The sequence below is a fragment of the Mesocricetus auratus genome, unplaced genomic scaffold, assembly GCF_017639785.1.
Source record: "Mesocricetus auratus isolate SY011 unplaced genomic scaffold, BCM_Maur_2.0 Super-Scaffold_100013, whole genome shotgun sequence".
Lineage (NCBI taxonomy): Eukaryota > Metazoa > Chordata > Mammalia > Rodentia > Cricetidae > Mesocricetus > Mesocricetus auratus.
Genome location: NW_024429196.1, coordinates 36,892,509 through 36,913,467, shown reverse-complemented (window position 1 = coordinate 36,913,467; position 20,959 = coordinate 36,892,509). Strand labels below are relative to the sequence as shown.

Genomic DNA, 20,959 nt, shown 5'->3' with positions numbered 1-20,959 from the left:
GTAATGCTAGGGAGTTGAAAGGGTGACTGGTTCCGTACCAATTATTTTTAAAGTATGATATAAATACACCTGGCACATTCTAGATAATGTGTAAGGTCTTTAGAAACTAAAACTGCCATCCTTGCTGCTGGGTAGAATTTATCGTTTTCATACGTAGATAGGTTCTCACTGCCCTCTAGTGGTTGGTGGCCCTAAACCTCTAGGCTGATGAGCAATTGAACATTAGAATACAAAACAAGACTACCCTGGATCCTGTCTAGTCATTCACCATGTACCTGTTCTGTGGCAGCTCTGGGGGTTCAGGGGAACAGTATTTGACCAGATCTATTTCCCAACTTACTTGATTCAAGTCCCAATAGCCTTGGTCATGTACAGGAGAAAGGTACCTGCTACAGGGTTCATTTTTTAATGTCAAGTGTTCTATTTATTATTTGAATATAAATATCAACTGTCAGACTTGCCCAAGTTAGAGCTACCTAGCACGTGTCTGTGCACCAAGCACTCTGTGGGGCTTTTCTACTTGGAAAGGTGGTCTGTGCCTTTGATGGGGTCAAGACTCCTCGGGTCTTGCAGGCGTTTGTGCTCAGGTGTTTATTGCTACAGCACACACCAAATACATTTCAGACTGCGTGTGTATTTCCTTTTTTTAACTCCTGGAGGTCCAGGTTTTCATTTTATCAGACGTATTTTATCAAGAAGCAAAATCCCAAATGGTTGTTTCGTTAAACCACAGCTGTCTACCTTAAACTAAAGAAATACAGAAATCGAATGGTGAGCTGCTTAGGTATTTGCAGAAAGAGCTTCAGACTGGTTAAACGAAGGAGAAAAGTTCAAGTGCCTGTTTGATGGTTTCTGTGCATAGCACGTTCTTTCAAGTTCAGGGTGCAATAGAGTTAGCACGGTGCCTAAGCGCAGGAAGAGTATACCTGAACCAAGGGATTGGGAAGCTACTACCATTGATCACTGCTATATCCTGTGTTTTTGTTTTTGTTTTGTTTTTGAGACAGTGTTTATCTATGTAACAGTTCTGGGGGTCTTGGAACTCTCTTTGTAGATCATGCTGGCCACAAACTCACTGAAATCCACCTGCCTCTACCTCCCAAGTGCTGGGTTTAAAGGCGTGCACCACCACCTTCCAGCTCCTGTTTTGTTTTGGTGTTGGGTGTGAAATCAAGAATTTTCTGTTTGTTAGGTTAAGCTCTTTCCCTGGTCCCTGGAATTATGGTATTTTCATTTCCTTGTGTTAGTGGAGGAGACTCATGGTATCTTTCAAAACTAGGAGGAGAAATTTGAAATAGGTGTTTGGAAGAAATAGTCTGTCATACTTAAAAAAACAGCTTTATTTTTAGTTATGTGCACACGTGTGTCTTTGTGGGTTTGCGCTGCTGAATACAGTGCCCCTGGAGCCCAGAAGACTGAGAAAGATCTCTGGAAGTTTAGTTACAGTTGTCTGGGAGCCACCTGGCTTGGGTGCTGGGAACTGAACCCAGGTCTCTGTAAGAGAAGTACATGCTCTTAACTGCTGAGCCATCTCTACAGCCCCTGTCATGAACTTTATGTCCAATTGGCTTCTAATATTTGATTAAAACTGAGGTTGAACTGTACAGCAAGTTTTTGTTTGCCTCCCTCAAGCTTAAATTTCATAGTTATGAACTCTGATGCCACAGAAATAGAAGAGGAGATAGTGACTCCAGGACATTTTAGTAGTTTAGTTAATTAGAGAATGAAATATTTCATACCTTGGAAAAGCATGAGTTGAATTTATAAGTGACATTTAGGTTTTATTTAACTAAAATATAGGAAACTACTAGAAACAAGCCCTAAGTATGAACCCCACAGTTCATGTTCTAGGTCTCTTAGATTAGTTTAGAGTAGCTACAAGCATGATTTAAGGAAGGGTTAGTAAGTAGTTTCCTGAGGATATATGGGTATATTTTGAGGCAGGATATCATAGTAGCGTAAGTTGGTCTGAAACTGACTGTAGACCAAGCTCGGCTTGAACTTGTGACAATCCTCCAGCATCAGCTTCCTGAGTGCTCAAAAATCGAATTCTTAACTTTATTTGACTTTTCCTGTTTTGTATTCACTCTTGCAGCAAGGGTGACTAATGAGTTCACAGTGGAAGCTGCTTTAGGTACCAAACTCTGATGTTTTCCCTCAGAAATGTACTTAACTTTAGACAACTTCCTGAATGTACACAATACATTGATCACTCTCTACCCCTTTTGTTTCTCCCTCCCAACTATGTCCCTCCCCCGCTTCCCTTCATTCATGTCTATTCATTTTGTTTTGTGAACCAGGTTAACTGCAGGTAAGGGGTTCTCTTGGGTGCACCATTAAAGACATGTCTCTGTTGTATTCATAAACATGGATTAGCTATTGAAAACTGAGCCTGAAGGTGCTTAAGCTCTGTGTCTGTAATTGCTACTTCCTCATCCTTGAGAAAAAGCTATGGAGTAGTGCATTAATCCAGTCCATAGTAGAAAGCCACTTGACAAGACAGTAATTTTTCTTCCCTTGCTTTATTTCACTTTCATTTTTATACCTGCTAATTATGTGCTAGCTGTGTCTTTATTGTTGACCTCTAGAGATTATCTAGATTATTTATTTTATTATTTTATTTATAAGATAGGACTCATAGTGTAACTCCAGGTGACCTGGAACTCAGAAATCCACCTGCCTCTGCCTTCCCCTCTGCTGTGATTATAAAAGCATTTACCACCAAGTTCTGCCTGCTTGTTTTCTTTAGACAAGGTCCCATGTAGCCCAAGCTAGTCTCAAGTTCTTTTTATATCACCTAAGTGCTGTGATTACAGTGTGTAGTATATTGCCACACTCAGCTTTAATTCCTTTTGTAATTTCATTTGGTAATTTCCTCTCAAGAGTCAACTTATTAGAATTTTATCCTTTATAAATGTTGCCCAGATCTTTAAATAGGAATAGATGAAAGCTGCTTCTTATCTGGCACCTGCTAACTCCATGCCAGCTACCAGTAGTTGAGTGGGAAGAGAGAGCTGTAGTTTCGGGTGGCTCCTCTGGTTTGAGTCCTATGCATTGTGTCACATACCTGAAGTCATTGAAGTTTGCCCCTTGGATCCCAGGTCAAGCCTTACCAGAAGTGATGGCTTCCCTTGACTGCCTCCTCTACTCAATGGGCTAGTTCATCAATTGAGTTCTCTGAGATTAATGTGGGTTATGCCTTCATAAGGTTACTCAGGCTGTAGGTTTCAGGTGCCTAGGTGCCCCCACACACACAGAGGCACACACACAGGCACACACATAGATGAACAAAGCACACATACACATACAAAATAACAAACATTTAAATATTCACATCCATCTCCAAAAAAGGATAGCACGTGTTCTTCAGAGCCTACTTCAGTATGGTGAGCACCTATGACATGCCTCAAACTGAGAAAACTGAATTGAGTCAGGAATGTCATTTTAAGTGCACAATACCCAGAGGTGGCAGATAGTGATCCCTTCTGGACATTGTAGGCATATAATATTCAAACATGAATTTCCCTCTCAAACTGTGCCTTTCCCCATCTCTAGGCACATTTGTTGGTTTGGCAGGCTCTGTTGAAAGTGTGGGAGAATGGACAACTCCTTCATGAGAACCTAGAGCCTGTTAGCTCCCATGTCGTGGAAATCAGTCATAGGCTGCCCTCTGCTCTAACAAAACTCAACCTTTCTCTCTCTGCTCTTTCTGGTTCCTTCTTACCCATATCTTATCCATGAATATCTACGTTTTAGTAGAGTCGGGGTCACAGCATATGCCCCAACAAGATAGTTTAGCCACCTGTCCTTGAAAGGCCAATTAGACCAAATTGATGCTGAAAATCAGAAAAGAGAGATTGATTTAGTGTTCCACACTGAGAGGAGGGACAAATAGTTCCAACCCTCCTCCTCCACCACAGTCCATCTTCAACACCTGTCTTGAGGATGAGATTTCAATAGAAGGCAAATGACATACATACTTAGGCAGTTCCAGGCAGATGAACACCTCCCCTACCCACAACATCTCTCTGATAGCATCCCAGGATACACTGTTTATCTTTCTCCCCAACAGAAGTTCTTCCTCTGGTTGCCCCCAGAGCTTTAACTTTACCCAGAAGATTGGGGTACCCTCATTTCTGGTGATCCACTGTTTGAATAGTATGGTAGCCAAAGGGAGGGACACATGGCAGGCCAGTTACATGCTATTTATTTATTTATTTATTTGTAGGACAGTTTGTTTCTTTTAATGTATTTTTCCCCACCTGAGACTTCAAGTTCATGTGGTCTTCTGTTTCTAAACCACATGAACTTAAACAACCAGGGCTTTTTATTTGGCTTTCTTTCTCTGCAAGGTAGCTGCATTCTGAAAGGGGCTGAAGGAGGAAGCTCACTTATATAGTCAGTCACCGAGTTCCACGCCAGCTTCTTGCTTTATAGAATGCTTCTGCCTGACCTGACCTGAGGGTAGATGATGAAACAGGAGAGGGGACAGGGTGGGATAGTTGGCCTCCTTGTGGGTTTTATGACCTAGTATAGGTCTAGCCCTGCTTTTCTCTTAACTTCCCACCCAATGATCTCCAGTCTCTTGAACCCACAGCCGCGAGAGCCGAGGTGTGCAGCGGCACTGGGGAGAGGTTTCGTATCTTCAGGGCAGAGAAGACTTATGCTGTGAAGACCGGGCGCTGGTACTTTGAATTTGAGGCTGTCACTGCTGGAGACATGCGGGTGGGCTGGAGCAGACCAGGCTGCCAACCAGATCTCGAGCTGGGTTCTGATGAACGTGCCTTTGCTTTTGATGGCTTTAAGGTGAGTAGCTTTGCTGAGAACTGGCCTATCCCTGCTTGCATGTGGGGGTGCCAGAACCACTGTGGTTCCTCACTGACTTCAGCACTCTTTCCCTGCCCTACAGGGCCAGTGAAATTTGCTAAGAGGCTGTCAAAGTGACAACTCTTCCTTGGCCAAGAAGCCAATGTGGTGGTGCATACTTTAATCCCAGCACCAAGGAAGCTGAGGCAGGAGTTCAGGGCCAACCTGGCCTTCATATAGGGAGAACTTGTCTAAACAAACAAAACAAGGAATCTTTGGTTTCATTCTTGCTGGTGATCAGAAATAGTGAACCAATCCAAGAAATAACCTTCAGAAACTGAAGTCCCGACTGCACCCAGCAGCCCACAACCAAGGAAAGATGTTCAACCTGGGGTACACAGGTGGGGCAAGGAGACAATAGAGTGCTAGGGGAATTCTGAATTGTAATGCCTTTTGATGCATAACTTAGTTAAAAAAATTAAAAGCAACATGTTACATTGTGAATAATTTCATTATTTTATTCAAGAGTCGGAACATAATATAGAAAATCACAATGAAGATGGTACTTCCAAATAAATTTAAAGTATTTATGTGACAAATAACTCATATGACTAATTTTGTATCTATAAATTTGTGTATCCCAAACTCACATTTGTTGAAACTCTGCATCCAAATGTATTTATAATAGACATTTTACTTTGTATATATATATGGGCTGGCATCCATGTTTGCTTTAGAGCTTGTTATTTTCACAGATATCTCCAGGGTATTTTAGGTGTGATGTGAAGCTTTTCTGATGTTAGGAAGGAATGGAGAAGTTTCCAGAACCCCATTCTTGTTTAGGTAGCCTCGACAGTGGTCCCAAGAAGAGGGATCTTATTTCGATCACCCCCACCTCCCTGCAGTGGCACCCAGCTTGATTCTCAGCTCTTGTTTGTACAAGTGAGAGTGGAGAAAAGCAATCCATATCATGGGAAGCATTCATTATGGTTTGTAAAAGTAAATTTTAAAAGTGAATAGTACATATGGTCACATTAGCTCTCAAAAGCATGGAGTAGCATCTCGTTTGTTCATAATCTTCTACCCCATGTTCACATTAGGGGTTCTGAGTCCCCAACATCCCTATATCTCCAGACTGGCTCTAGACTAGTAATTCTGATTGAGATCACCCTACTGCTGTTCATCTGTCTGACTCTGTGACAAGGAACTCTTCCACCCTCCATAGGCCCAGCGGTGGCACCAGGGCAATGAACACTATGGGCGCTCTTGGCAAGCAGGTGATGTTGTGGGCTGTATGGTTGATATGAACGAACATACCATGATGTTCACTCTGAATGGCGAGATTCTGCTGGATGACTCAGGCTCTGAACTGGCTTTCAAGGACTTTGATGTTGGTGACGGTAAGAGCCATGATATTCTCCTGTCATTTGTGTTTGCAGTACAATGCAGCTGTTTGTTCTGATTCATGACCAGTCCTGGTAGTAGTTTTAGGGTGAGTAGTCATATGAATTGCATCTGTAAATTGCTGGGTGCCATGTGGCTGCTCTGATCAGACATCCTTGAAATAATCTCAGCAGAAATCACAGCTGTCTCATTTAAAGAAGGTTTTGATGAGGTGGAGATGTCTGTTTGTAAAGCAAAACAAATGGTAGCCACAGCATCAGCGTTTCATTAAGGATATCCCTGGTTCATCAGTGGTTTGCAGCAATTTTTGTTCAGTAACAACCACCCCTCTCTCACACACACACAAAAGAAAAAAGAAAACAAGAAAAGAAAAAGAAAAAAAGGAATGAGAATCCTACTTGGGTCAGACCCTTTCTCAGAGTCTGGGGTGACAAAGATGACTGCAGTTTGTCAAGGATGTTGACACTTTTAAGTTCCATTCAGTGTGTAAATTCTACAATAAAGAAACCAGTATGTAAGTTTTGCAAAACATTAAATGGAGAAGTACCACGTGAACCAGTTGTATCACTCCTGGGGGAGTGCTCAGAGTATTCTCTATCTAACTGTAGAGATGCATGTGTATATATGTTCACTGCTTTTTTACTCACAATAGCCAGAAAATGGAATCAGCCTAGATGTCCTCCAGCTGATAAATAGATCATGAACATATGGCAAACATGTACAATAGAATTTTATTCAGATAAAAAACATGAGTTCTGCAAGACAATGGATAGAAGTGAAAATTCACCTAGACTCAGAAAAAAAGACACATGTTCTTTCTCATATGCAAGTCCTAGATTTTAATGTCTGTATGTGTATATAAGTATGGACATGGCTTTGGTTATGCATAGGTCTTGAAACTTAAAAAGGAACCATGAGAGGGGGAAAAGGAGGTTTTGAGGGTCATGGGACCCATGAGATGTGAAACCCCAAAGGAAGGTGCTGGGGCTGGAAGGACATATGGTACTAGGAGGATGTGTAAAAATGGAGGAGAGACTCAATAAAAACAAATTCTACAATAAAACTGAATACAGCATTAATACTAATTAGCATGCATATTATGACATCCTCTTAATTGTTAGACCCCAGACAAATTATTTAATACCTTGGTTTTTGTCTTACTGGGAAAATTGAGTTAATATTATGTAATGTTTGGGAAGACAGTCACAAATTATTGACATACCATTGACTACAAGACAGCGTTAGCTTTACTTCTAACCTCCAAATTCAGATTTATATGAAATAATATTTTTGCCCATCCAGTTGGATTCCTGTCTTTGTTTCAGGAAGGTTAAAAAATGAGGTATTTGCTAATGCTTAGGAAATGTTTATGGTCTGTTCTATCTTCTTTTGGTTGTAGCCCCAGCTATAGGTTTTTATGGCTGTGTTTTGACTCACATCTTGGGGATTGCCAGCATCTAGGCTGTGCTTGTGTGCTTATCACACGCTCTGCTGAGGGGACAGAAGCTAGCACCAGAAAGTAAAAACTTGTCCAAACCATCTGTCCAATACTACAATAAGCAACTTCACCATAAGATAGATATACATATCTATCTATATATATATATTATGTGAACAGATTTACAAATAGGGTGGGTGTGGCTCAGACTGATATAATCAGTTGAGCTCATTTGCATTAATTATGCTAAGAGCCATTGCCAGAAATATTTCTTTAGAAGTGTATCACCAGGCTGTGTTGCTGGTAGAATGTCAGTTAAGGTAACTAACTAGAAATGCAAAGATCAGGAAAAAGGGACCAACATTTTACAGATGTTGGGTGTGTACAAAGCTTAATAGAAATCTGTTTTATTGTGTTGAGATAATATTCCTTTGAAACAGGATTTCTCACTGAACTGGAAGTTAGCTAGCAGTCAGCAAGCCTCAAGGATCCTCCTGTAGTTAGATGTTTTTTGCCCCGCCTTCCTCCAGTTCCCAAATAACTACTGAGGCTTAATATTAGTTATAGTTGTTTGGCCAATGAATCAGGCATATTACAGACTAGCTCTCACAATTAAATTAACCTATTTCTATTATTCTATATTTTACCATGAAGCTTGTGGCTTGTTACCTTTCATATTGCTTCTGTGGTGGCTACATGGTGTCTCCCTGAGGTGACTCACAACTCTGTATCTATAGTTCCAAGGTATCTGACATCCTCTTCTAGTCACAGTAGACTCATGAACACATGTGGTACACATAATTTATGCAGGCATGCACACACATATATAGTATTAAAAATATTTCATAAAATTACATAAAAGTCTAGAGAAGTTTAATGTTTGGTACATTTATCTCCTTCATAAATATTTGAAAGGATGTTGTAAAACTATGTCTCTTTTAAGTTCATTATAAATGCTGTTCAAAAACATTAAACATTTTAATAGAATTTAATTATCTTTATCAACTCTTTGAGAAGTGTTGACTCTAAAACAGTATAAGAAATTGTATAATCATTCTTGTGTAAATGATTGCATTGTTATTTAGTTTAGTTGTTCTTTCTGTCTTATTTGTGTCGTGTGTGTGTGTGTGTGTGTGTGTGCTTGTGTGTGCGTGGGCATGAGTTTACAGGTATGTATGAAAGCAAAGATTGACATTGGGCATCTTCTACAATTGCTCTCTGCTTTATCATTTGAGGCAGTGTCTCTCACTGAACCCAAAGCTCACTGACTTCTATGATTGGTTGGCCAGTTAGCTCCAGGATTTGTCTTTCCTTTCCTTCCCTTCCCTTTCTTTTTTTTTGCCCCAACATACTAGGGGCAATGTTCAACCACAGCTGACTTTCTTATATGGATAGCCATTATCTAAATTTAGGTTCTTATGTTTTGGCAGCAGTTGCTTTAGTGATTGAGTCATCTCCCAACCCACGACTTTTACTTTTTTGAGTCATAAGATGAATTTTAATGGCTGTCCATATTTAACCTTGTTTATATATCACAGACAACTATTCCTTTACTATGGGTAGATTGATTTCTACTTCTTTTTTTCTATCTGAAATTAAATTCAGTGAACTTCCAGGATATGTTGTAGACATAATTTACTTTAAAATCATAATCAATGTGTATTGCTACTCTGTTCACTATAGCAAAGAGATGGAACCCAACCTAGCTGGTACATCAGAAGAGGGATAGATTATGAAAACGTAGTACATGATTAAAATGGAATGCTAATCAATGCCAAAGAAAAATGAAATTCTTTTTCAGAAAGCAAACAAATGCATATTCTCCCTTTTGGCAGTTATTTGCCTATAATATATGTGTGGGTACAGTTTAGCATGTAGAAAGGAGAACAAGCAAGAAAGGGAAACTATTAGGTAATGAGGAAGGACAGGTTGCAGGTAATAGGCACTTGAGTCATAAAAAGGGATATAAAGTTAATTGTTCTCTCAGTTCAGCTCTGTCATGTATTTTTATTCTTATGTGATAGATAAAAACATAAAATATATTTGATAGTGGAAGTGTGAAATTCACTGTGAATATCTACAGCTTCAACATGGCTATTCTGAATGTATAGAAGTTCATTGAGATGGAGAGATGTTGGAGCTGACTAATCTGACTCTAATGTTTCCAATTTGCAAGATTTGTTTTTACAATAAATCTTTAATTATTAAAAACATATTCCTGTCATGTAGGTGTTAAAGGAAGTAGGATTAAATCTCAGAGAATGTACGCAACATGCAAAGAGTCGAGTAGCTATTTTGAGTGGAGTTAAGACTTAGACTCAAGTCAGCTGAGGGTCAGAATCTTGTCAACCCCTCCACAGGACTGACTATTATTGAATCCCCTTTCTCCATCATTTCTGTGCTATGAATACCTCATCTTCTCTGAAGGATAGTGTGGTATTTAGTTAACATTTATCTATATCTTTTGGCCCATCAATAGATGGTAAACATTATGGGTTTTGTATGTCTGTGTTACTCAACTTTATTTCTAGTTTCTGGCACATGGCAGCTGATAAAGAAACATGTGATACTCAATGAATATGAGCAACATGTCACACTTGTTTAGAGGGATAAGCAGGGTTACTTGTGCAGAATTCTGTTACTGGACTCAACACACACAGCACCGAGTGTTAGACTTGAAGAACATGCCTGCAAGTCATTGTATCCATATCATTCCAACACATTTCTTCCTGGAAAGGACATTGGCATGTACTGTTTTAGTAAGTGAAGTACCAGTAATGGGAACTATTTCTTCTTTCTATAAGCAAATACACAGTCACTGAAAGAAAGTTGTCAAGGGACAGGAAAACAGAGATCAAGAAGTGCTAAAGGCTTTCTAAAAGAAGCTTTTGATTAAACATTCTGGTGTTTTCATGCTTGGGAACAGAATGCTTTTTTATGAGATGCATGTACTTGACTATTTTCTTATATATGAGTGAACCTTTGAAGAAAAAATTTCCAAAATCTAGATATTCTTACATCCAAGAGGTATGTGTGTGTATGTATATATATGCAATATAGACTAAGTGCTTTTTTCATATGTAACTCTTTGTATATATCACTAGTTAATTTAATTTTAAAAATTAAACTACTTTAAATGCACAACAAAAAGTCAGAGTAGTACAATTAACACTCAAGGTCTACCACGGAGATATTTGCAAGTCTGCAGTATCTTTTTTTTTGTTTGTTTTTTTACGAGACAGGGTTTCTCTGTATTGTTTTGGAGGCTGTCGGTCCAGCCTGGCCTCGAACTCACAGAGATCTGCCTGCCTCTGCCTCCCGAGTGCTGGGATTAAAGGCGTGCGCCACCACCGCCCAGCAAGTCTGCAGTATCTTATCAGACAATAATTCTTCTACAAACACAGTGATCAGAAATAAATAGATGTTCGTCATCCAAGGAGTGATTCTGTCTTATTGTCTCTTCAGTAGTGTCAGATGGTGGGTTATACTTCCTAATCAGTACAAATGAAGTTCAAGTGTCTCCCATCCGTTCTATTTATCCTGTCCATTGGTTTGATTCCATTGACCCTTATTTGCACCAACTTTCCTGACTGATGGAGCATGAGCCATCAGGCACAGCTGCAGCTGATTCAAATTTAACCACAAAGTGATAATTTACACTTCTCAGGACTCAGCTGGATGTGTCCTTCCCACCTCCTCAGTGGTAGCCCTGCTGCACAACTATTCCTTTGTATTTATACCAATGGAAACTGGCTGGGGGAAACACTGGACATTGTTATTTTAAGATTTATTTTACTATATTTTATTTTATGCGACTATGTCTATGTGTGTGTAAGCCAAGAGTGTGCCAGTGCTCTTGGAGACAGAGGGCGTTGGATCCCCTGGAGCTAGAGATGCAGGCATTTGTGAGCGGCCCCTGTAACTGCTGCAAATTGAATTCAGGTCTTAAGATAGAGTAGTATCACTCTTAACTTCTGAGCCCTCTCTTTAGTGCTAAGGATTGACTGGCATAACTATTACTGTCTTATGGCACAGGAGATGGACTATATAATATGGGGAGTCATTGATGTGATTTTTATTGTCTTATGATATGGAGATATTGTCTAATGCTTCCACTGCCAGTACCTTCAATAAGGAAAAAAGTGTTAATTCCAGTGACTGAACACTGGTTTCCTGTGGGATCTACTTGGAACCTCTAAGCTGTACTCTGCACCCATGGACTTTGCTTGTGTGCTAGCTGCCGATGTTAATTTGAAACACTATAGCAAGAAATGAGGATTATAAAGAATGTTTTCCCCTTGGAAAGAGGCATCCCACATCTATTGGAAAAGTAATGCCATCTAACATCATTAACAGTAGATCCCAAATAACTCAAATAAACAATTAGCATTATTAAGACAGTCTTGTTCTTGTCCAATAGTGTAAAGATTAGCTGATTCTGCCTTTTGTTAGATTAGCTTATCAAGTATTTTATTAGTTTTTCCCCATTGTTCAATTACTATATGTGTGAGCACGTTTATGTATGTTATGTGTATATGTGTTCACTTAACTTGAGCATATTATATCTGTGTATTTGCATATATAACCTATGTATAATCCATATGTACACACATATGCATCTATATGTATGTATACAGGTATGCTCTCTCACACACATTTATATACATTTTCCTCAGGCCTAGTCTTAACTCATGCCAGTAGGGGAAAAAAAGAGTCCCTTCAAAGATCAGAGTAGCTGTGAACATTTCAAAATGTTTCATTATTTTGTTTTATCTGCAAAGGCAGTTTATGTACATGTATGTGTATGTACCATGTGTACCTGGTACTAAAGAAGTCCATAATCAAGTGTTGCATACCCTGGAACTGGAATTGCAGATGGTTGTGAGCCTGCATGTGGGTTCTAAGAACTGTGCCCATGTCTCTGTAGGAACAATACATGCTCTTAACCGCTGAGCCATCTTTTAGCCATGTTTGTCTCCAGCCATTTTCTCCTTGAGAATACATATGAAGAAGCCAATGGTACTGGCCATGTCTGGTGTTGTGTCATATTGAACCCTTTGACTAGTTGAAGAACAAGGCAAAGGGAGCCACATACCCCTTGGTGGCTTTAATTTGTGAAAGAAGGATGTACACCTGATGATTGTGTAGACAGTCAGGAGGGGTCCTTGTAAGAATGGGCACTCCAAGATTCCTAGAGGTCAGGTGGAGGAACGTACTTTTACAGGGTCTGTAGTTAGTAAATCATGATGTTAGGATCATGTACCTCTACTGTCTTAATGTCAGTGATTTCTTCATTGCACCATGTTCTTTCTATGTTGATGGTTTTCTCAGAGACAGGACTCAAGAAGCAATCTGCTTGTTATGCCTTGCTAAGAGAATCTCACATTAAATACTGAATCTTATGATTTCTGTTTTTTTCCAGGCTTCATCCCTGTGTGTAGCCTCGGGGTGGCACAAGTAGGCAGGATGAACTTTGGAAAGGATGTCAGCACTTTGAAATATTTCACCATCTGTGGCTTACAAGAAGGCTATGAGCCATTTGCCGTTAACACAAATAGGGATATCACCATGTGGCTGAGCAAGCGACTTCCTCAGTTCCTTCAGGTTCCATCAAACCATGAACATATTGAGGTTTGCCTTTCGTTTAATAATCAAGCCTTTTCTCAAAACTGGAAGTGGGATATTTTTATGTATGGGAACTTCTATGTGAACAGGATTGTCGAGTTATTAAAATGCTATCTGATATGTGTTACATAGTAATAGAATATAAGCAAAGGATTAGTCTCTCCTTGGATGCTTTATCCAGGAGCTTATCAGCTGATGAAGAACGCAATTTTATGCACTGTCAGTGTTGGGATAGATCTGGATGTGTATAATTGTGACATGAACTGCTCAGCCTGTCTTTAGAGTTAGGGCAGGACTTGATTATTATAGTTATCCTTAGGTATCCACAGGGAATTGGCAGTATGTTTCCCTTGGATATCATCATCTGCAGTTGCTCAAGTCCCTCATACAAAAGGACAGTATTCCCCCAGAATCTACACAAATCATCCTATGCAATGCCAGAAATTTGTAAATTACTTATAATATACAGTACAATATAAGTGCTATATAAATACTTGTATTGCTAGTGAAAAGAAAGTGGTCATATTCAGTTCAAATGCATTTTTTCTCCATGTATTCGACATGGTGCTTTGGGTGAATCACAGACATGGAACCTGTGTGTAGATAGGTCTGAATGTGTAGTAACAGCATGGCATTCTACTTTCCCAGTCTCTGAAAATGCTGTTTGGGGTAGATCATCTACAGTGTCTGTCCACATGAAATGCACTGGTTATTGTTAAGGTCATCTTCAGAGTCTGACCACATGAAATGCAATGGTTATTGTTAAGATCAGGAAATTGACAGTGATGATTACAATGGGAATCATGACATCTTAGTTTTGTTTCTTGATGTATGATAAAGTTCTCTTGACAAAAATAACTTACAGAAGAAAGAATTTATTTTAGCTCACAGCTCCAGGTTTTAGGTTCTAGGTTCCAGTTATATCACAGAGGGAAAGTTCTAGCAGTGAGAATTGGAGGGAGTTTGTATCACAGCCATAGTTTGGAGGACAGGGCCATGATTATATGCATGCATACGTTCACCTCACTTTCTACAATCTTAGATGATCCAAGGTTCCTTGTACAGAGAATAGTGCCACCGATAGTGTACAGGTCTTCCCACTTCAATCAATCCAGTGAAGATCTTTCATAGACATGCCTGCAGGCCAACATAGTCTAGAAAATTGCTCTTCCCAAGTGATTCCATGTTGTATTAAGTTGACATTCAAACTAACAGGCTTCTTCATCTTACTAGGTAACAAGAATAGATGGCACTATAGACAGTTCTCCATGTCTGAAGGTCACTCAGAAGTCCTTTGGTTCTCAGAACAGCAACACTGACATCATGTTTTACCGTCTGAGCATGCCCATTGAGTGTGCCGAGGTCTTCTCGAAGACAGTGGCAGGAGGGCTCCCTGGTGCAGGCCTCTATGGGCCCAAGAATGATCTGGAGGATTATGATGTGGACTCTGATTTTGAGGTTCTGATGAAGACAGCTCACGGTCATCTGGTGCCTGACCGCATTGACAAGGACAAAGAAACCCCGAAGCCAGAGTTCAATAACCACAAAGATTATGCTCAGGAAAAGCCCTCACGCTTAAAGCAAAGGTGATTAGCAGAGATAGTTTGGACTGGGGTTATGTTTGTGTGTATATACACTTGTGTGTGGGTGTAAGGATTTCAGTGTGTGTGTGTGTGTGTGTGTGTGTGTGTGTGTGTGTGTGTGTGTGTGTGCTCGTATGCACTTAGGCCAGAAGATCTTTCTTCTCATTCTCTACCTTATTTTTATTTTTGGAGGCAAGGTCTCTCACAGAACCTGGAGCCTGCTGGTTCTTCAAGTCCTTCTGTCTTGTGAGCTCCAGCAATCTGCCCATCTAAGATTACAGGCGTATACTTTTACATCTGGCTGTTTACATGGGCACTACAATCTGAACTCAGGTCCTCATGCTTGTGTGGCAAGCAGTTTACCCAATGTACCATTTCTCTAGCCTTTGGTTTGGATCTTTGGAGACAAAAATCTCACTCTGTAGGCCAGACTGGCCTGGAACTCATGTCAATTTTCCTGTTTTAGTCTCCCATATTCTGGCATTATAGATGTGAACCACTGAGCTCAGCTACAGTATATTTTTAAGTTATATGGTTATCAAGTGGTCCAATCTGTAATTGAGGGTTAAAGATTTTGGTATTCATCTTCATCCTCCATTCATTCATTCATTCACAAAAGATTTTGCAGTGGATCATGACCCAACTTGTGTTTTTCTAGCTTGTGAACCCAAATGTCATCTGTTCAGAGTTGTCTACATTTATTTTCTTGCTTGAGACTTAAAGAGTCTCAAGTGTGACCACTTTGGGGGTTGTATATCATATAGCCTGCATATCAGATATTTTCATTATGATTCATAACAGTAGAATTATAGTTATGAAGTAGTAACAAAAGTTTTATGTGTGGGTCTTACCAAACATGAAGAACTGTACTAAATGGTTATAGCATTAGGAAGATTGTGAACCATTATTGTAAATACTATTTTCTATGATCAGAGAGACATGTTACTGTAGCATCCCTTCCTGCATTGATCAGTATTTCCCAAATGCAGTACTATTGCCACTCTGGTCAGGCCATGTTTAACTGTAGGAACACCCCTAGAAATGAAAGGGTATTAAGTGATTCCCCTCACATGCACCTACTAGTTGTTATAGTGTTATGCTACCTAAGCTATTACACAAAAATATCCCCTTCTATAGCCAGATGTTCTCTGGGATGGAAAAGGCCCTGTTGAAGACTTTTTGGCTAATGATCTCATATTTGAAGTGGCAGAACATGTTGCTGTTGCTTATTCCTTCTCTCACACATTGCAGATTCTTACTTAGAAGGACAAAGCCAGACTACAGCACAAGCCATTCTGCAAGACTCACTGAAGATGTCCTTGCTGATGACCGGGATGACTACGAGTATCTGATGCAGACATCCACGGTATGCACCTGAAGTACTTTGTGTACTTTCCATCTCAAATACTATACTTTGATATATTGTTATTGGCAGTATTTTTTTCCATTGTGGGAGGTGCAGTACAAATTCTAATTGGTTTTTATAATAAAAACCGAAAGTCTGATATAGGGTTTAATGCTGAAGGATCAGAGAAGCATAGCAGGCAGGCAGTAGTTCTTACCTCTATCAAATCCTCAGACCAAAGGGGCAATCCTGGCCCTATGACTCCTCAGACTGAATGCTGTCTCTACCAAACCTCAGACTGAATGAAATGAGCTCCTGTCTCTTCCTGCCTTATATTCCTCTCTCCACCTAGCCATATTACTCCTGTCTCTATCTCCCTAGTGATAGGATTAGAGGCATGCAACTCCCAAGTACTAGAAAGATGTGAGACACCACCACCTGGCTATGTTTCTCTTTAAGACTGGATCAACCTAGTGTAGCCCAGAGTGGGATCTTGAATTCACAGAGATTCACCTCTGCCTCCTGAGTGCTGGGATTAAAGGTATGTGCCCCCACTGCCTGGCATCTATGGCTAACTAGTGGCTAGCTTGTCATTCTGATCTTCAGGCAAGCTTTATTTGTTAAAACACAAGCAAAATGTCACCACTGGGGCTGGGTATACTGTAGCCCAGGCTGGCTGTGAACTTGCTTTGTAGTTGAAAATTACTTTGAATTCCTCATCCTTTTGCCTCGGTCTCCTAAGTGCTAAGTTTATAGGCATGTGCCACCACACCCAGGGTATGTGGTCCTAGGGGATGTTATCCCGGACTTTCTGCCAACTGTCCCCAGAACAGGCCTTGTTTTGCTTTTTTAAAAATTATTTTTTTTAGGTTAGAAACAATCTTGCTTCACATGTCAATCCCAGCTCCCTCTCCCTCCCCTTCTCCCCCGCCTTTCCCACCAGGTTCCCCAGTCCCCCACCCAATTTCCACTTTGATCCCCAGGGAGGGTGAGGCCCTCCATGGTGGATCTCCAGTGACTGTTATTTCATCCAGGGCAGGACCTAGGACCTCCCCAAAGAGTCCTGGCTGAGAGAGCCTCTGATATTGTGGCATGGGCACTCAAAGTCTATTTATACTCCACGGTTAAGTACTACCCATGGCTCCATAGATTACCTAGGCCTCCTCACTGACACCCACATTCAGAGGGTCTGGGTCAGTCCCATACTTTCCATACAGTCATCAATCTTAAGTTCAAGAGCTCCCCCTGTTCAGGTCAACTGTTTCTGTGGGTTAAACCAGCCCTGTCTTAACTCCTTTGCCCATCAGTTTTCTCTTTCTGACACTGGATTCCAGGAGTTCAGTTCAGTGTTTGTCTGTGGGTATCTGCCTCTGCTTTCATCAGCTTCTGGATGAAGGTTCTGTTTCCTAGACTCTCTGGCAGTGGGATTGTATGCTGGCACTCCCCTGATTCATGTCTAAAATCCATAAATGAGTGAGTACATACCATGTTTCTCTTTTTGTGACTGAGTTACCTCATTCAGTATGGTTTCTTCTAGTGCCATCCATTTGCCTGCAAATTTCAAGATCCCATTGTTTTTTTCTACTGAATAGTACTCTATTGTGTAAATGTACCATATTTTCTCTACCCACTCCAGTTGAGGGGCATCTCATTGCTTCCAGGTTCTGGCTGTTACAAAAACTGCTGCTATGAACGTAGTGGGACAGACATCCTTGTTGTATGAATGTGCATCTTTTGGGTATATGCACATATGGTGGGTCTTGTGATAAACTGATTCCCGTTTCCCTGAGGAATCTCCATACTGATTTCCAAAGTGGCTGTACAAGTCTGCACTCCCACCAGCAGTGTAGGAGTGTTCCCCTTTCTCCACATCCTCTTCAGCATAAACTGTCATTGGAGATTTTTATTTTAGCCATTCTGACAGGAGTGACATGGTATCTCGGAGTTGTTGTGATTTGTATTTCCTGGATGGCTAGGGATCTTGAGCACCTCCTCAAGTGTCTCTCAGCCATTTTAGACTCCACTACTGAGAATTCTCTATTTAGTTCAGTCCCCCCACTTTTTGATTTGATCCTTTGGTGTTTTGGAGACTTGCTTCTTGAGTTCTTTGTAAATTTTGGATATCAGTCCTCTGTCAGATGTAGGGCTAGTGAATATCTTTTCCCAATCTGTGGGTTGCCTTTTTGTCTTGCTGACTGTGTCCTTTGCCTTACAGAAGCTTCTCAGTTTCAGGAGTTCCCGTTTATTAATTGTAGATCTTAGTGTCTGTGCTACTGGAGTTATGTTCAGGAAGTGGTCTCCTGTACCAATTTGTTCCAGGGTGCCTCCCACTTTCTCTTCTAACAGGATCAGTGTGGCTGGATTTATGTTGAGGTCTTTGATCCATTTAGACTTAAGTTTTGTGCATGGTGATAGACATAGATCAATCTGCATTCTTCTACACACCAGCATCCAGTTATGCCAGCACCATTTGTTGAAGATGCTTTCTTTTTTCCATTGTATATTTTTAGCTTCTTTGCCAAAAATCAGATGCTCATACATGTATGGACTAATATCAGTGTGTTCAATTCGATTCCATTGGTCTACCTGTGTATTTTTCGCCAATGCCAAGCTATATTGCTTTTTGGGATGGAATGTATCTCACTATGTAGTCAAAGCTGCCCTTGAACTCTCAATCCTCTTACCTCAATCAATGTAGCATGGGTATTACAGGCATGTGCCACCAAACTCATCCAAATAACATCTTAAAAATAATTATTTGCTTATATTTTTACAAGTATTTTGGGGATGGAAATTTTGAAGGAAAGATTGTGTTGTGATATCTGTTAAGGAATGGGAGCTATTTTAAGTAAGTGTCCTTGCAGACATCTGTAATTCAGACTTTGACGTCTAGTTTCTTGATGAAATTTGACAATTCCACTGGACTTTTCAAAGTCTGTATGATTTAGTTCATCTTAACAAGCTTCTAAGAACAGGTCATTTATTATTCATGGGACCCAATTTTTGCTCTCTGCCATCTTATATTTTCAGAACTATGTTTCTAGAATGCCGTATTGGAACAAAACAAAACAAAACAGATGTATCTATTGTAGTGTGCTCTCATGCTATTTTAAAAAGTTATTTGTTTTGATTTGATGTATATAAATGTTTGCTTCCATGAAAATACGTACATGATGTGCAAGCAGCAATAGTGGGCATACACCAGAAGAAGGCATTCGATCCCTTGGAACTGAGTTACAGGTAGTTGTAATCTACTACATGAGTGCTGTGAACCAAACCCAAACACTCTGCAAGAGAAACGGATCCTATTAACTGCTGAGCTGTTTCTCTAGTCCCTGGGTGCTTCCATGTGTGAGTTTGATGTTCACACATTAGATCCAAAGAAGTGACTTCAGATTTTGCAATGTTACATATAAGAGAAAGGAGAAGCCACACATATACAAAGAGGCAGATGTCCAAAGTAAAACTCTCATGTATTTGTAGACATTTAAGGAATTGAGAATGTACTTGTCTAATAAATTGATGCCTGATGCCTATCTTGTGTGTGGGTGTATTATATATGTGTGTGTATTACATGTACGTATGTATTCCTATGTATATGTACATACACACATACCTAGGAATGTACAAACCTCCATTATTTGTCATATTGTCACAGATAATCTTATTTTTCATTTCTTTGTGTGTATGTGTGCGTGTGAGAGAGAAAAAGAGAGAGAGAGAATGCTGTGTGTGTGTGTGCGTGCGCACACACGAGTGTGTGTGCCTGTGAAGGTCAGACTCACTTGGAGCTGAAATGATGGATAATTGTAAGCTGCTCAATGTGTTCTTGGTCCTCTAGAAGAGCAGAAATTGCTTATGACCACTTGCTCTTTGTCTTTTTGAATGCTAGCTCCCTTTGCCTGGTCTATTCTAATTCAGCCAAATGGTCTTAAATAAAGAAGTATATTCTTGAATAATCCAAAGGCTCAGATGACACCGACATTTGGTTTTGCCCTCACTTGGTTCCTCTGTCTCCACAGTACTATTACTCAGTAAGGATCTTTCCTGGACAAGAACCTGCTAACGTCTGGGTGGGCTGGATTACATCTGATTTCCACCAGTATGACACAGGCTTTGATTTGGACAGAGTGCGCACAGTGACTGTCACTCTAGGAGATGAGAAAGGAAAAGTCCATGAGAGGTTGGTCCTTCCAGTTTTATACAGAATAATGCCTGAAAAAATATTGATAGGCCCAGATATTCTTGTTTCCTGAATTTGTACTCAGGATATTTCCATTTATAGGATGAAGTAATTAAGTCATTGATGTCAATGTCCTCTTTTCTTATGCATACAAACCAGCAAGGAATCTAAACATATTAAAAGCAAAAATCATGAAATAAGAATACAGCGTCCTTTGGGGTAAGGATCATATGCCCTTCAGGTGATTCAACTAAGGACTTAGGTTGCCAATACGCGGCCTTTGTCTTATGGATGAGAGACAAGTGAGTTGAGGTGGAGTGCCTATGGTCTGATAAGCCCCTTGGGGACTGGCTGTGTGGGGAGGAGAGTGCACAGACAGAGTGGGCTCATAGCTTAAGAGTTAGATGAGGGGCACACCTTTGAACTCCGACTGAGGACCAGTGGATTCTTTCCTCAGCTTTGCCCTTGACTCGCTGTGTGGCCTTGGGTAAGTCAGTTACATTTTGTGTACCATCCTTTCTCATTTGTAAAACACCGAACTCAAACCAAACCTTCAAAAAAGTGAAGAAGGCCAT

General features: G+C 40.3%; 1 protein-coding gene across 11 annotated transcripts in view; it reads left to right on the top strand.

Moving 5' to 3' along the window:
* Ryr2 (ryanodine receptor 2) overlaps window positions 1-20,959 on the top strand; it is a 575,348-nt gene that overhangs the window by 370,879 nt on the left and 183,510 nt on the right. For 6 of the 11 annotated variants that reach the window (XM_040755590.1, XM_040755588.1, XM_040755589.1 and 3 more), the window contains 7 exons: window positions 4,598-4,806; window positions 6,032-6,206; window positions 13,071-13,279; window positions 14,507-14,859; window positions 16,108-16,222; window positions 20,224-20,384; window positions 20,842-20,871. In XM_040755590.1, coding sequence (XP_040611524.1) covers window positions 4,598-4,806; window positions 6,032-6,206; window positions 13,071-13,279; window positions 14,507-14,859; window positions 16,108-16,222; window positions 20,224-20,384; window positions 20,842-20,871 — 1,252 coding nt within the window. The remainder of the gene's footprint in view (window positions 1-4,597; window positions 4,807-6,031; window positions 6,207-13,070; window positions 13,280-14,506; window positions 14,860-16,107; window positions 16,223-20,223; window positions 20,385-20,841; window positions 20,872-20,959) is intronic. The other 5 variants (XM_040755595.1, XM_040755594.1, XM_040755596.1 and 2 more) reach the window with 1 other exon arrangement.